Here is a 17,126-nt window from a genome sequence, read left to right as displayed (position 1 = left end):
ACAGAGACCAGTAGAGAGCTAAAGCGAAGGACACATCAATGCAGGGATGCTTGAGAAACTAAAGAAAGATGTGGTTTCATTTCCCTAAACTAATGTGGATTAACTACCTGACATTATCATCCAATTTGGATATAGTTATCCAGCAAAATTGGCTTCACCCATGAAGAAATTCAAATGTCATTTTGGTTCTAAACAAAAAAAGCCCCCACGTGGGATGCTGCTGCATTTTGACCAACCTGTTTTAAGAGTAATTTTCTCGTTTGGTTAAGCAAAGCAGACCATGCAAGATGCTGCTGCGCAGATAAAGCGTTCCCATGACTCCTTGTAGTATTATGCCTGCAAAAAGTAGGTATTTGAGACCTGTGTAATATTGCTGATCCCAGCTCTTCTTCAAAAATCACCCTCTTTATCTCTTTTGCAAGGAAAAGAGCAACGCAGCTGGGCTGCAGGTCACCTCAGCCTGGGATGGGACCAGGTTTTTCTCAACTAAAAGCATCTCTGAATGTCCTGGCATATTCCTGTTGGTTTTTCTGTGAGCAAAACAACTTCATTAATTACAGAGTTGAGAGAAGGGAAGTATCCACCTGGGCAAGTAGCATTCCCTGGACACTGCAAAGCCAAGGGAAAACTAAATGTGAGAAGATGAACCTGAGGAAGAAGCAGGTCTCTGCCGTGCAAGTAACCAGACCTTACAGGCTAAGAGGAACAAAAGGCACAGAAAGGAAGCTGAGCTACTGACACAGCCAAGATGAGATTTCAGGCATGTTGTTCAAACTCTCGTGTGTAGAACATCCTTCATCACCCATCCCAAACTGCTGAAACGCTGCTCAGTGCTGATGAACAACCTCGGTGTCCCACGAGCCTAGAGAAGCTGGTAAACCAGCCCGTTTTCACACCTCTGGAGCCAAACTCAGCCTCTAGACTCCTGCATCAATCTGGGCCATCTGTTTCAAAAGGAGAAGATCCAAATAAAGGAACAGAATTATCATATGGAGATAAACAGTTTTACCCCTAACTGGTACTCAAACACAGAGGAAATTAAAAGCTAGCGTTGCTGCTGAGTGGCAAATAACCAAACAGTCAGCTTTGAACTTTCTTCAAAGGAGCTAGAAAAAAGCTTATGCAAATGAAATTAGAAAACTTCTTGGCAAGTCATCTGGTTTCACCAAGCACAGACGAAGGGATTTTACATTAAGCTTCCTCTTTCTAGAAAATGAAAGTATCATCTGGTTTCAGAAAAGCACGTTGTTTAATTAGCACTTTTTTTTCCCCTTGCTGTGCGATAAAGTAACAATTAGGTTCCCACAGCATTCAACATGCGCGGCTTCCTCTTGTGGAAAAAAGATGTGGGTGGTATGGGAAAAACAATCTGAGAAATATTTCCAGGTTTGGGACTGAGGTTTTATCCTGGCAAAGAAGACAGACACGTGGGTCATGCATTGGCCTCCTCACTGCTCTTATTCTTATTTATGCCAAAAATGTACTACGCACAAACAGTGCAGGGGAAAAGAGGAAAAGAAGGAAAAAAAAGCGCTTCAACTCAGAAGTTATGGCTTTAAGCAGATAATATAATGAAGGACTAGAAAGCAGCCTATATGAAAAATGAGTGGGGAAGCACAGCCAATGGCTCACTGGTTTGAGGGAGTAGCGTGAGCTGGAGATATAACCAAGTGATTGGTTTGAACGAATCCTGCAAGAAACAAGTTTGATAGGAGACTTACAGAGGGAAAAAGCCATGGGAATCATGGCAAGGAGCTCATCTCAGAGGTGGGTCTCCTGATTCCCAAAAGCCCATTAATTTGGTTGCTTCATAATGGAAATGTAGCAATCGTGCCGGGAGGAGGACAGAGGTAGAAGTTTTCCCTTCTCCCTCATCCTTCCCAGCCTTTATCTCTTGATTTGCACCTTTCAAAGTAGTTCAGCAGTATCAATCCTATTGCTGTGCCACTGAATGGTTAACTCTCTGATTTTGACCAGGAGCAGCTCCCAGCTGTATTGTTTAATTTTAGCTCGGATCTTTTGATACTGCAACTTATCTTCTTCCCAAATAAAATTATGACCAGAGTCAAAACAGAGGAAATCATCAAGAGAACAGTGGTAAATGTCAGCAGCAGCAATTGAAGGTGCTGTGCACTACGAGAAGGGATCAAATAGTCATATTTATTATATACGACACTTTCAGAAAAATCACAAGTAGGATTTTTTGTTTATGCATTTACCTGGGCCATGCATATGGATGCAGTGGAGATCACAGGGTATTTACATATGAAACATTCACCAAGTGGACTATAATTTCTCGCCTTCGTGCTTGCTCACACACACCATACGTGTGCGCACATACGCACGGACACAGAGGGGAGATTTGCATCTGATCTTGCTCATAAAATCCCTTCTTTCTGCTCTGTAACCAACTGCTCAGGACCCTCTCTGGAGAGATGCTGCTGCTGTGAAAGGAAGGAGGCTCTTGTCTGTCAGATCACCGCTCCATTGAGCATCAAAGCTGAACAATAAACCCTGATGGAAGTTAAGAAATGGGAAGAGCCTCAGCTATGGCAGCTGGATGCCACTTCAGAGGAGGAACCTATAGCCCTGTATATCCCTCAATGTCCCTAAAAAGCGCTGCCCAAGACACTGAGAACAAACCTTTTCCATGTCACTACCAGTGCCCGTTCCCTTGGGACTGCAGGCGGATTTGCCCAACTACCTAAGCCTTGGCACTGAAGACAGAAAGTACTCTGAGTGTGAACTATCCTGGATATCAAACCACATCCACATTTCAGATCTAAGGTCCCTGAAACTGGCACCCAAACTCAGTGCTCCTGATTTCATTTCATGCCTGAATTCCCTTCTGTAAAACGGAGGTAATAGCACTCCATGTCACTGGGCTGTAATGACAGCAAATTAATTTTGATAAAGTACATAAGCAATGGAAGACAATACTTCAGCCCTCAGGACAGAGCTCAAATACTGTGTGTTAAATTGTACTCTCCATCCTAAAGAGATATAGGTTCCATCTCTTAAAGAGACAGTGGTGCTAGGATGTGATCTATTAAGGAACCACAGAATGGTTTGGGTTGGCTCTGGAGATGATCTAGTCCAACCACCTGCTAAAGCAGGGTCACCAGAGCAGATCACACAGGATTAACTCCCAAAAGTGCTCTCAGGAACACTTCCTTCTCGCATTTCCTAACTTCACAGCCTAAATTATGTTTCTTTAGCATGGTTTTGTGTGTGTTTGATGAAATTCAAGAATGACTGCATCATATGGCCTCTCTGAGATGCCATAAGTGTCACGAGTGAAGTGAGATCCTTTAAATCCACTGCGCTGCCAAGACAGTGGAATGAAAAATAAAAGATAATGACCTACAAATACAGCTACACCACACAGCACTGAAGTGAGGGTGGCAGGACGTATCTCAGATGACAGATGAGAATGAACTCCAATTCAGGGACTGGAGGGACGATGGCTGCAGCGAGTCCAGGCACTTCCATACAAACTGGACACCTTCCCCTGTCTTATCTGACCTTTTCCAACTCCCTCTCTTTCTCATCCAGTTTGGGGGAAGAGGACTTGGATCAAATTCCTGACTAGACTCTTGTAGATACGCTCACATACACCCTAGACCCCAAAGCAGTAACACCATCACCCAGCCACGCAGTGCAGAGAACTGCACGGAGCACGTGGGACTTGCCACACAAAGTCAACATTGTGAGAGTTGAAGCTCCTTTGTAGCACCGGAACACGTTTTGGCACAGAAAAGAAATTTAGATTGCATGGTCAAGACACATGAGTCCTCACAACAACTGTGCTGCTAATTTAGGAATAATTGAGCACTACTCTGTGCAATTATAGTGGGGAAAAAAAGGCTGTTGCTCTAAAATTTCAGGCCCTTTGCTCCAAAATACATGTAACTTTGTTATTAAATTAGCTTTTTTTTGCTTTTATTTTGTAAGGAAAGCTACATTTCTTTCCTACATTTGGCTGAAAGACCTCAAGCCTCACCAATGAACTTTTAGCAAGGTTCTTCTTTATTGATATATAAGCAAATACTTCAAGATGTCCCTGAAGAAGTGGAGCCTTCCCAGCACACTAACTTGCTGGAGTTAGAGGTATTCAGTCCAAATGTTGAATCCCAATTTTAAAAATAGGTTTTAAACAATCCAGCTCTTTATGTGAGGACAAAGTTCAGATGCTAACCCTGGCCAGTAGCCCCCAGGGCTTTCAACTGGGCGTTTTGCACTGAACAAAGAACTTGCAGATGACGATGGACAAACTGCCCAACGGGCAGATACACGAGAGAACATTGAATTTAGGTCAGTTATGTGGGGAAAAAGAAACTTAACTTAGGCTTTAGTGCAGCTGTCAGTTTGGGGGTTTGTTGTTTTGCTTTTTTTTTCCTAAGAAAGATTGCCCAAGGATTTAAAAATAAATGAAACAGGAACTCCACTTCTGCAAATGAGAACATCACAAAGTATGTCGCAATGTAGGCTCGCTATGAGGAGTGCAAAATGATGGCTGCCTGGGGACTTTCTGTTATAGAGAAAGATTCTTGTCAAAGACTTTGCAACAGAGGCAAGAAGCGAAAGAGGAGAGCACAAGCTGAGACTTCACAAGATGTTTAGCAACAACAAAAGCCAAGTCAAGGGGGGAAGATCTTCCTTTCCCTACAAATAAAATGTCCTACACATTCCAGGACAGATCCCAAAACTAATTCTCTGAATTGCCTGAACTGGCTGTCTGTACTTCAAAAGCCCAGAAATCAGGGTTCTCAGCACAAGAGCACAGATATGTTCATGCTGCGTTCAAGGGCTCAAACACCACTTAACAGAGGCCTTGCTTATTATACCAGATAAAAGCAGGGAAGATTTCAATCAGCTCCTGATTACCTAGAGAAACAGGGGGTTTAGGAAATAATGCATAAACATACACGTATGCTATGCTCTAAGAATACACAAAGTTGTTCTGGAGAAAAGTAGAAGAGAAACATTGGATATAAAGAATAAAGTCCAGAGGAGGCCACAAAAACAATTGGAGGGACAGAATACATCTGCTATGAGGACAGGCTGAGAGAGTTGGGGTGTTCAGCTGGAGTAGAGAAGCTCCAGGGAGACCTTAGTGCGGCCTTTCCAGACTTAAAAGGGCCAATAAGAAAGATTGGGACAGACTTTTGATCAGGGCCTGTTGTGATAGGACAAGGGGTGATGGTTTTAAACTAAAAGAGGGGAGATTCGGGCCAGACATGAGGAAGAAATTTTTACAATCAGGGTGGTGAGAGCCTGTCCCAGATTGACCAGAGAGGTGGTCAATGAACCATCCCTGGAGACATCCCAGGCCAGGCTGGACGGGGCTCTGAGCAACCTGATCTGGGTGAAGATGTCCCTGCTCATGGCAGGGGTGGCACTTGATGAGCTTTGAAGGTCCCTTCCAACCCAAACTGTGCAATAACACTATCATCCTACAAAAAGAAAGAGCGGGATGCTCTTAATGATGGAGCACAGAGATTCCCAGTGGGTCAGCCCAGGCTGCCCAGTGCCATCCCGACATCCAAGATGCAGAAACAGCACACACAAGAGACAGAGCACGTCAACTCTGCTGTCGGGACATACTGACTCAGCAGCCTGTATATGACCCAGGTTGAAGAAACCACCACCTGGATGTTATTTTATAAATCTGTAGCCAGTGCCTCAGGTCTTTTTCTTTTTAAAGCTATTTTTGCAATAGCTTTCCAAGGAGTTTATTTGATATATGAGAGCGCATGTGGATGTTTACTCACAAGTCTTACTGGGCATAAGGTGGCTTATGCTGAGACTAGTAAGATGCATTAGCATCCATCACGTGGTTAAACTGCAACTGAGAGGTCAATCCTGAAAAATCAAAAGCTTGCTGACTAAGGATTTCTTTCAGTCTTCTGCTAAAGGCCCAGTGAATAGCGTACACCAGGAACTGTAGTTTCTACTTGAGATTTCAATGCAGCTTTCAAGGAGCTCTTTACAGAGCACACTAAGGGACAGACTGCAAAAATAAGGCTCAGATTCATGGAGAGATGCTGAAGGTTTTGAAGGGGAGAATGCTACTTTTCATTAGTGCCAGTCAAGCATATTTACACATTTCCTGGCAATACGGCAACTGTGCAGCCCCCCATTCAGATGAGGGCTGTGTTCGCACCTACATCTTCCCTTTCAAATCTCCTCTGTGGCTTCAGCTCTGCTGAGCAAACCCTGATGCTCAGGAAGTCCCTGTGCAACCTATATCTGGATCCCACAAGGTGAGTGAGACTCCTTTCAGTGGTGTCCAGTGACAGGATGAGGGGCAACGGGCACAGACTGAAACACAGGAGGTTCCATCTGAATATGAGGAGAAACTTCTTTCCTTTGAGGTGCCAGAGCCCTGGACCAGGCTGTCCAGAGAGGTTGTGGAGTCTCCTTCTCTGGAGACATTCAAACCCTCCTGGACACCTTCCTGTGTGATCTGCTCTGGTGACCCTGCGTTAGCAGGTGGGTTGGACTGGATGATCTCCAGAAGTTCCTTCAACCCCAAACAGTCTGGGATTCTGTGAGAGGTACTGCAACTTCAGCTGAGGGCAGGACCATAGCCCTGGGAGGAGGAAGATGGTCTGGCAATGGTCCTGCACAGACATTAGGAGTGCTCACCTGCGTGACGTCTTGGAGGTTTTCAGTGAAGGACAGCTCAGCCTCCACCATGTAGAACTCTGCCAGGTGCCGGCGACTCTGGGAGTTTTCCGCTCGGAACGTCGGGCCGAAGGTGAACACGTGGGTAAAAGCCCTGCAAAGAGACAATAAACAGGCAGGTCAGGCCCAGCACCCAAGTGAGTCTGTAATACTGAAAGCCCTATCCACAAGTTCAGGTTTCTCCCAGAATCTGGAAGCACTCACGTTTCCATTTGATCTTCAAGCAATTTAATGGCACTGTTTGGTATGTTGTTATTACAACGCCTCAGCCGGGCTTTAAGAGGGGTTATTCACACCACTCCGTGACTCGGTGAGGTTGTACAAACGCTGTTCAGCTTTCACTGAACACTATTCATTCTCAGGACACTTTTTGTAGCTGTGTGAGAATAAAAAATGACATTGTGCAGAACCAGATCACTGGAGAAGCACCCAGATATCGCACCAGTCAGGCTCCCCTCATCCAGGCCCCTTCGCATTTGTTTGGCTGCAAGGTACCCAAACTTTATGGGTACTGTGACACCCCAGAGCCCCACAGAGCAGAGAGGTCCTGGTGCTGGTGCTGCTGGGCTGGTGTCAGCGCTGGAGGAGAATGGTGAAGCCCAGCAGGATGGTGTCCGGTGTACGGCCTGCAGTCCCCCTCTAGTGGCAACACCAAAGTCTATTGCCAAAACAGCCTTTGAGATAGAGAACTGGGCTCCTTCCACATAGCTGGAAATAGTTCAGCTACAAGGGGTCCCTGCTGCAGAGAGCACATCTGGGATATCATTTTATGCCAGAGCAACCAATGCATTTCCTATTACGAAGCTATTTCTCCATTAACCTTCCGAGGAGGCTATTTAAACACATCCTCTCTCGTTCTGCAGTCACGTCATGTTGCGGTACGCAGGATACAAAAGCCTTCTTCATTCTCCCTTCGCAAGAATCCTTCCCATCAAACAGCAACACACCTTGAAACAGTTTATTTTTACAACAGGGAAGGTGCACTCCAAGCAATACCTTTTACACACTGTGGGCTACGAGCACTTTGGGCTCCTCAAGCCAGTGAGAGCTTCCCAGATTCTGCAATAGCTCCATTTAATTCCACGCTGCATGGGAAGCAAACCATGATTGGGGAGAGAGTGAGCTGCTTCAGAAGAAAAATGGACTGGGCAGCTGCTATATTTGGTACATCTTAAACTTGACGTTATTTTTAGCTGTAGACAGCACGCAGGAGAAAAAGAACTTCACCAGTAGAGATTAAGTACAGTTTAACACTTATGAAAGGATGCGTGCTAATTGCTGGGATTGGCATTTGACTTGCATCTTGCTCTGCAAGCTTTCAACTCAAAAAGGATGTTCGCTGAAGTTTCTGCACAGGCTAATTTTGTTAAACTGAAGTTTAAATAAATGCTACAAAAAGCAGCATGTTCCCTTTGCTCCTTATGGAAGCATCTGCACTGTGAATGAAGGAACACACACATTCTGCCTCACTTGTCTGTTCCCTCATGTCACACGATGGTTAAAGGTTATGATCCAAAGAAACAGCACTTTCTTTTTCCTTGAGTTGCTGGCAGTAAACACAGCAGAAGAGAGTTCCAGGTCAAGACTCTGAATATACAGCCTGCCTGTAGGTTTCTTTTCCCCTTTTCTGCTTTCTCATCTCAAACAAATACACTTTCTGTCTCTACTTTCCTCCTGTACCTGCTCTCTCTCCTACACGACCGCAGCAAACATCTTTGCTCAAGCATAATTTTCAACATGCCTCTCTTCCCTATGCTGCCATTCTTGCTCGATGTGATGTTCCTGCAAACTTCTGCCACCACTTGATCATAGAATCAGAGAATCCCAAGCTGGAAGGGACCACAAGGATCACCTGGTCCAACCTTCCTTGGCCAAAACACGGTCTAGAAAACATGACCCAGCACCATGTCCAGCTGAAACTTAAAAGTGTCCAATGTTGGGGAATCCACCACTTCACTGGGGAGATTATTCCAATGGTTGATTGTTCTCATTATGAAAAACTTCCCTCTTGTGTCAAAGACAATCTCCCCAGGAGTAACTTGTATCTGTCGCCCCTCATCTTTTCCGTGTGACTTTTTGTAAAAAAGGAGTCTCTTCTTTGTAGTCACTCTTTAAATACTAGAACATGGTGAGGAGGTCTCCCCTATGTCTTCTTTTCTCAAGGCTGAGCAAACCCTGACCATTCTCCTCCAAAATGCCACCTGCCCTTTACTATATGGTCTATAAAACCTTAGCAATGTTTAGATAAGTGATGTACCAAGGCTATTACTCACTGCAAAGGTCAGTATTATCTCATCGGTTCCTTGCGCTCCCCCATCTGTAGCCATCTGTTGTCTTGGGTTATAGAGAAATGAGTGTTCTTCCTCACAAGGCCTTTTTTTGTTGTTTTATTTTGTTTTTCCATGTTCCTACAGCACCTGGCACAACAAGGTCGTGGATCCAAAGCTTAAAAGCCTCAACTGCTACAGCAATACAAACATACAAATATGAAACAATCACTCACTCGGCCAAAATTGTTCAACATTTAAGGCAGAGCTGGTCAAAAACTTTTGCTTGCCAGGGCACAGAGGTTGGTCTGCAGTGGGAAACAGGAGAGGAAGGCTCTTGGGCTGCCCGTGTCCATGTTTCAGGCTCTTGCTAAAATATTTCAATCCGTGGCTCCTCAGTTAAAGAAAGAATTTTCCATAAATAAATCAGCTTAGTCACAAGTTCAGATAGTGACTGGGGCAGTACATGACACATGACAAAAATACTTTGAAAAGCCTGCAACCGCTGAAATACCCACCCAGGACTGCTGGCTTTGATAGAATCATAGAGTCATTTTGGTTGGAAAAGACACTCAAGATCACCAAGTCCAACCATTAACCCAATGCTGTCACTTAAACCACATCCCTAAGAATCTCATCTCCGCATCTTTTAAACCCCTCTGGGGATGGTGACTCCACCACTGCCCTGGGCAGCCTGTTCCAGTGCCTGACAATCCCTTCCTGCAAAAAATTGTTCCCAAGATCCAACCTCAACCTCCCCTGGTGCAACTTGAGGCTGTTTCCTCCTGTTCTGGCGCTTGTTCCTGGGGAGCAGAGCCCGACGCCCCCTGGCTCCAACCTCCCTTCAGGCAGTTCAGAGATCAGAAGGTCTCCCCTCAGCTCCTGTTCTCCAGCTGAATCCCCCAGGTCCCTCAGCCGCTCCCATCACACTTGTGCTCCAGCCCCTTCCCCAGCTCCGTTCCCTTCTCTCAACTTGCTCCAGCACCTCAAGCCCTTTCTTGGTGTGAGGGGCCCAAAACCGACCCCAGGATTCGAGGTTTGGCCTCCCCAGTGCCCAGCACATGGACAGTCACTGCCCTGGGCCTGCTGGCCACACCAGTGCTCATGCACAGGTCTCTACTTTCCTTTTGGCATTAAGTCTCCAAAATGTAAGAGTTTTAAGTGTAATAACAGCTGTCAGAAGATCCCATCCCACAGAGCAGCAGTTTGCCTTCAGTGAGACACACGCTTCCCAGCGGCTGTCCAGGCACAGGCACTGATGACAGTCTCCAGCAATCCAGGGTGGCCAGGATAGATATGGGGAAGAAATTTTTTACACTGGGGTAAAAACTCTGTCCCAGGTTGGCCAGAGAGGTGGTGGATGAACCATCCCTGGAGACATCCCAGGCCAGTCTGGACGGGGCTCTGAGCAACCTGAGCTGGTGAAGATGTCCCTGCTCATGGCAGTGGTGGCACTGGATGAGCTTTGAAGGTCCCTTCCAATCCAAACTATTCTGCATTTCTATGACCATGAGTACTTTGACCTGTAGTTATTTCCTACTGAAGAGCAACCCAAGCATGACGACTAGATATTTCTCTTTCAATGGACTTGCTGGCTGCAAGATAACTAAAAATAATTTAAAAAAAATTACTGCTCCAAGATGCCAGCCACGGTCAAACACTTTGCAGTCACAGATCAGTTTTGTGCTGCAAGAACAAAGCCTCTCTGTGCCCGAGACGGAGCTTTTGGGAGCACAAGTGCAGAACAGCTCCCACAGGAACCAATTTCAGTCTTTTCTCAGCTGCAGGCATCCTGCCAGGACCAACCTTCTCCAACTTGTACACTGAGCACCACCTACATTTGCAAAATGAACCGTTAGCACTGCAGCTTCAGGGACTATCCCAAGGTGTTCCACCATACCAAGGGTAAGGGCTCTGTGACAGCTTGTAGGAACTCAGCATCACCGGGGTAGGGCTGAATTTCCCTGAGTGCCCCTTGCAAAAAGGGAAGAAAAACCAAACCAAAACACCAAACCCCAATATAAATCCATGACTGCAAGGAGAGAAGGAATCATTAATTCCTCAGGAAAAGATATAAATAACTGTGAGAATTTCACCATAATCCTGGGACCCTGGCAAAGGGACACCAGCCAGATGTCACGCTGGCAAAGCCATCAAAGGAGCGCTGGAAATGCAAGGCATCTGTGCTGCGCTGCCGTGACCTGACCAGAGGCCTGGATCTAACACAGAAATACAGCTGAAAATACATATAGTCGCTGTTATCAACTCTGAGCGTGAGCAATTATATTTCATCCAGGCATTCATACGCTGTTTACTGTGCTCTGACATTCAAGACATCAAGAAACGCATGCTACACAAATCTGACCTTTATTTGTACTTTATCTGCTATTAAAATCGTATCTGTGATTTTATATGCTGCTCTATCACATTGAGCGTGTATAAATATATTGAAAAAGAGGGATGGGAGCTGACTCCGCTCTGAATTCATGGTACAGAGGGCAAAACCAGTCATTTTGTTCTGTGTGCATTCAGCACCTAGCACAATGGAGCCTCAGTCCTGGGCTGGGACTCCTATGCTGTACGATGTAAATAATCAATCATTTCACATTCCCAGACCTCTGCAGGGCTTCCAGCATCTAAAAATAACTTGAAAATTGTAGCTAAGCCTCCAAAAGCGCCTAGGTCAGCTGGGGCTGTGGGCACGCAAGAGTCTTTACAACAAAAATGAGTAGTGCTAATCCCCCACGCCCAACAAAAGGACACACATAGGAGGGGGGGAAAAAAGAAAAAGTAAGCCAAATAATCTGTTGAGCCTTTTTCCTCAGCCATTACAGGCAGAGCAGTAATGTCTGTAACGCTGCCCTTGTACGTGCTACCAAAGAACACAAGAGAGGCTTTGAAACGAGCCCCTTTGCGGCGGCTTCACCCAGATCAGAGCTCTGGACCGCGAGGCCGAGCGCATTGATGCAGTTCACAGGCGCTGCCGGGGTCGACACCAGAAGGCGGCACAGAGCCACTTAATTAATTGCTCCCTTTTTGGGGACTGTGTTTTGCTCTGCCCAGTTCCCTGGGAAAATTTGCGAGCTTAATGAGGAGGTCAAGAGAAAATACCCACAGTGCTCCCTCTGACACATGGAAACGCTGCAAAAGCCAGGGCTTCATCCTGCAAAATGCTGAGTGAAGAGCTTGGCCACATTAGAGGTTCGCAAGAGTCCCTTTGGGTGCAGACAGCAGCATTTGGGTGCGTTGCTGGAGCCCGCTCGAGGTTCAGGATCGCCAGAATCCCTTTGGGTGCAGACAGCAGCATTTGGGTGCGTTGCTGGAGCCCGCTCGAGGTTCAGGATCGCCAGAATCCCTTTGGGTGCAGACAGCAGCACTTGGGTGTGTTGCTGGGGCTCAGTGTCCTCTGCAAGGACCATCCCTTGGTGGAGGCTCATTCCTGCACGGGCTATGTTTGTGATTTCCACCCTATGAACACCCAGGAAGGGAGAAACTTCTCCCTTTTCACCCTTATTTTACATGCTACTAAAACCTTGAGAACCAGTTACCTCTCCCCCTTGGAGAGCTTTACACCACACAGAATGAAGCTTGTTTCATTTGAACTCATTGACAATTCATTATTGAGGCAGTGACAGAAAGCAAGAGAAATGTAGAAAGTATCTGTGCCCAAAGCTGCTTAAAATCATCCTTTTAATTAAACTCACGCAATGTTTGTAGGCCCAAGTGTCTCTGCCTCACTGGCAATTTTTACACTGCAATCCAAATATAATTAATTGTGCTGATCGTTCCCAAGCCAGGAATGGATTGTGCTCCTTTTCTGAGCCAGGACTCCACACTGCTACCGGGTTAATCAAGATTTATTTGTGCTGTCGAACCAAGGGGATATAACTCTGAGCAAGGCTATTAATCAAGAAGATGCAACGCCTGCACAGTCAGCTTACAGCCCATGCCAAGGTCACACCACATGGTAGTGACACAGCTGGAGGCAGAAGCCGGTTGCTGTGACTCAGGACTAAGCACTAAACCACACCAACACACACAGTTATTCATTTGCAGGGTGCCTTCATTCTCACCCCAGAATACTACAGGTGTCTGCATAAACACAAGTACAGCGATGACTCCGACAAGGTCTGTGGTGAAGAGTTAAGCTGAAAGGCCGTTTGTGCCAAATCTTACCTTTGGCTGTGCTAAATGAACACAGCGTGTGACCCTTCACAGAATCACAGGCTGGTTGGGGTTGGAAGGGACCTCTGGAGATCATCCAGTCCAACCCACCTGCTAACGCAGGGTCACCAGAGCAGATCACACAGGAAGGTGTCCAGGTGGGTTTGAATGTCTCCAGAGAAGGAGACTCCACAACCTCTCTGGGCAGCCTGGTCCAGGCTCTGGCACCTCACAGGAAAGAAGTTTCTCCTCATATTCAGATGGAACCTCCTGCGTTTCAGTCTGTGCCCGTTGCCCCTCATCCTGTCATCGGGCACCACTGAACAGAGTCTGGTCCATCCTCTTGACACCCACCCTGGAGATATTTATAAATATTGATGAGATCCTCTCTCAGGTTTCAATACAATATGTTCCCCCCCACCATACCAAACCCCTCCTTAAAATCTAGATTGCAAGAAAAAATGAAACAGTGACTTCTAACCTTAGGACCAAATAAGACATGATGTCAGCAGAGGAGGAAAGGAGAGCAAGGTGACCCTAAAGCCCAAGAGCTGAGCTTCATCAGCCACATTGTCCTCTTCCTTAGGAAGCAAATAAAGTAATAAAGCGAGCCATCTGATTTAATTCTGCTCCGTTCCAGCATGACCATATTCATTTTGAGCGTGGAGGACCATATTCATTTTGAGCGTGGAGGACCTTCCTGCTCCATCGAAATAAGCAGATGACTTTGCTCGGCTGCCAGGCGACACCGGCTGGCTGCAGTGCTTGACCCAAGCACGACTGGGATTGTTCAGGGATGTTGAAATTTTGACGTTGAAAAACATTCTGGCCCCGCATAAGAAACCACAAGCACAAAGAAAACCATCCAAACATACCAATCCAATGCCTCCGGGGTTTGGAAGAGCTGGAAACTCAACGCTCCTAATGATGTTAGTGAGGTACCCAGCAGCTTGGAGAAGAGGGAGAATATTTTACATCGTTCAGCTGGGTAGACTGTGTTTAAATAAAACCACAGCGTTGGACAGAAATACCTGATTTTTAACCTCAATGTAAAAATAATACCCACATTACTACTGTTTGTTGGTTTGGATTTTGCACAATGAAAACGGAAGTTTCTGTTGAAAAGGTGGCAGGGGGGACTCAATTTTATCCAGACAAAAAGCAGAAAAAAGGAGTAATAAAAGATCCCTCATAGAAAATGTACTTCTGTCTGCCCTTGGAGGAAGTGCGGATGAGAAAAGCTGCATCTCGACAAGGGCTTTTATAGCAGTATGTGTGGCTTAGGCCTGGGCAGCAGAGTTGGTGCGCTGAGCGCTAAGGTTTCAATTAATGCTGTGAGGACACGGGACTGCACTTCCTTCTGTAAGCAGCCAAAATTAAATACATAAATTAAAAAAAATCAAAAACGCTAAGTTCCCAGACAGGAGAAGTGCTAAACTGCTCCCCGCAGCCAGTTGGACTGAAATAACACAGCAGTTTCCCTCGTCGAAGATGGCAAAGTCCTACAGGGTTGTGGGGGCTGCAGGACCCTCTGCCACGCTCCGAGATCGGCTCCCCTGTCACATCCTCTGCTCCAGCAGCAAGAAGAGAAGTTGGGACAGGGATCCTCTCCAGCTCATCCACTTCTGCTTGAAAAGAATCCAGGCATGCTTCAGTAACTAGGGAGACAATGCTGTCTACAACTGCCTGAAAGGAGGTTGGAGCACGGAGGGTGTTGGTCTCTTCTCTCAAGTAGCAAGTGATAGGATGAGAGGAAATGGCCTCAAGTTGCACCAGGGGAGGTTTAGATTGGATATTGGGAAAAAATTGTTAATGGAAAGGGCTGTCAGGCATTGGAACCGGCTGCCCAGGGCAGTGGTGGAGTCACCATCCCTGGAGGTGTTTAAAAGGTGTTTAGACGAGGTTCTTAGAAACACGGTTTAGTGCTAAATTTAGGTTATGGTTGATGATCCTGATGGTCTCTTCCAACTGAAATGATTCTATTCTAATTAACAACATGACCTATATATCCTAATTATCTGGCAAAGCACCCTGCACACCTAGGCACAGTATGGTTAGTGTACAGATGGCAGGAGAATAGGAGAAAATTGAGACACAAAGGAAAAAAGAAGAGCTAACCAGAGCTACACAATGGCTCCTGCTCCAGGCTCAAAGATCTCATCAGCCAGGGCCCCTCTAGCCTTCTACATGACACTGCTGTATTTTAATCTTAGTGGAGTCTTGTTTTGTCCCAGTTTTGATATTATTACTTCTAATTAAAGTCAATAAAACAACCAATTAGCAAGGATAACTCAAGCTGGGCTGACGAAAGCCACCAGAGTAGTTAAAGCACTTATTCAAATAACCATTTCCCATGCCCTAGCTGACAGAGATCTTCTACAAAGGAGTGATCTAGTATGTTTTAAATAAAACAGGGAGCAAAGATCTCCTTCAAAACTTAATCACCCCAGTGACTCCTACTCTAAGCCGTAAAAATACGTTACCAATGCGGGGGGGAGCAATTGTGTTAAATCTTTTATTCCTTTCAGGGTGGCAAACACACATGTGTTGTCCAGAAACTGTATTATAATAGCTATGAAGGGGACCTTTTTATTTTAAATCAATTTTTTTTTTTCAGATGGACACTGATTCTATGAACTCTGCAAATATGAATCACAGCAAGAACCCTGTAGGGTTCAGCCTGGAGAACAGGAGCTGAGGGGAGACCTTCTGATCTCTGAACTGCCTGAAAGGAGCTTGGAGCCAGGGGGGTCGGGCTCTGCTCCCCAGGAACAAGCGCCAGGAGCAGAGGAAACGGCCTCAAGTTGCGCCAGGGGAGGTTGAGGTTGGATCTTGGGAACAACTTCTTCCCCAAAGGGCTGTGGGGCATTGGAACAGGCTGCCCAGGGCAGTGGTGGAGTCACTATCCCTGGAGGGGTTGGACAGACACGTAGATGAGGTTCTCAGGGACATGGGTTAGTGCCAGGGTTGAGTTAACAGTTGTACTTGATGATCTTGAGGGTGTTTTCCAACCAAAATGACTCTATGATTCTCAGCACACTCACCATACTTCTTGCAAGGGAATTACCTGCTTCCCCTCCCCAAAAAATCAGAGAGGGACAAAGGACCAAAAGCATCGTCATGCAGGCTGTAAAGCTCAATGTTGTACCTAGCAAGTTCAGCGTTCAGCTTCCCAGTAATACAAAGTCATTAACAATCACTGCAGCAGCCATGAACCAGACTGAAGCACGTGGTAATTGATTAAAACCAGACATGTCAGGGTTGCTTTTTATAGCTCCAATTAAGTGTCAGCCTAATTAATGGAGTTAGTGTGCTAATTATAAGAGTCTGTGTTGTGAGTCAGACTCAAATAAATGTTGTGCAAGAGACGCTGGAGATTTTTTTCAGGCATCCAAGATAAATAATTGCGCTTATTTTTGTTAATTCTTAGCAACAGGAATGTTACACAACTGGACATCATTCCTGCAGCTGCATTCAGAAATATTTAAAATTGTACGATGTAGAGCAAATATTTGCTTGAAGACAATGCAATCTCTTCCATCACCAGTAAGTCATTTTGGAATCAAATTTAAGGCAGCATTTGCCAGACTGCTGGAAATGAAAACTCTTTTATGGAAGGCAGCCTCAAACATCTCTCTTTTCAGCTCTGCAGTGTTTCCTTGAACACCAACCCGAAATGACAGCTATATCTCTCCATCTCTTTCATGCTTTGAAAAGCAGGGAAGTACTGGCGTTTTAGAAGTGAAATGAGTGTGATTTCTGTATCTTCTGAAACCAGCAGGAAATTCACTGTATTCAGCTCCCTACAGACTCAGGCAGACACAGCTAAAATGGTCTGGATGACTGAGACTTTTTTAGAACCTCTCTGCAACCAGAAAAACCAGTTGCAGGACTGCAGAGAGTATTTGGAAAAGGCAGAACAGTAGCAAAGTCCATGATGGTGTTGAAATCATAGGGAAGTGCTTGAGCAGAAGGGAGTGGGATTAGTTATGTTTCAACTAAACC

The 17,126-nt window shown here is 45.7% G+C and overlaps 1 protein-coding gene across 2 annotated transcripts in view; it reads right to left on the bottom strand.

Annotated features, from left to right (window-relative positions):
* The window catches only part of NARS2 (asparaginyl-tRNA synthetase 2, mitochondrial), a 59,548-nt gene that overhangs the window by 16,602 nt on the left and 25,820 nt on the right, over positions 1-17,126 (bottom strand). For both annotated transcript variants that reach the window (XM_082048095.1, XM_082048094.1), the window contains exon 7: positions 6,652-6,784. In XM_082048095.1, the coding sequence (XP_081904221.1) occupies positions 6,652-6,784 (133 nt within the window). The remainder of the gene's footprint in view (positions 1-6,651; positions 6,785-17,126) is intronic.

Source organism: Streptopelia decaocto (assembly GCF_964273445.1).
Source record: "Streptopelia decaocto genome assembly, chromosome: 1".
NCBI lineage: Eukaryota > Metazoa > Chordata > Aves > Columbiformes > Columbidae > Streptopelia > Streptopelia decaocto.
This window is presented reverse-complemented; position numbering and strand designations above follow the sequence as displayed.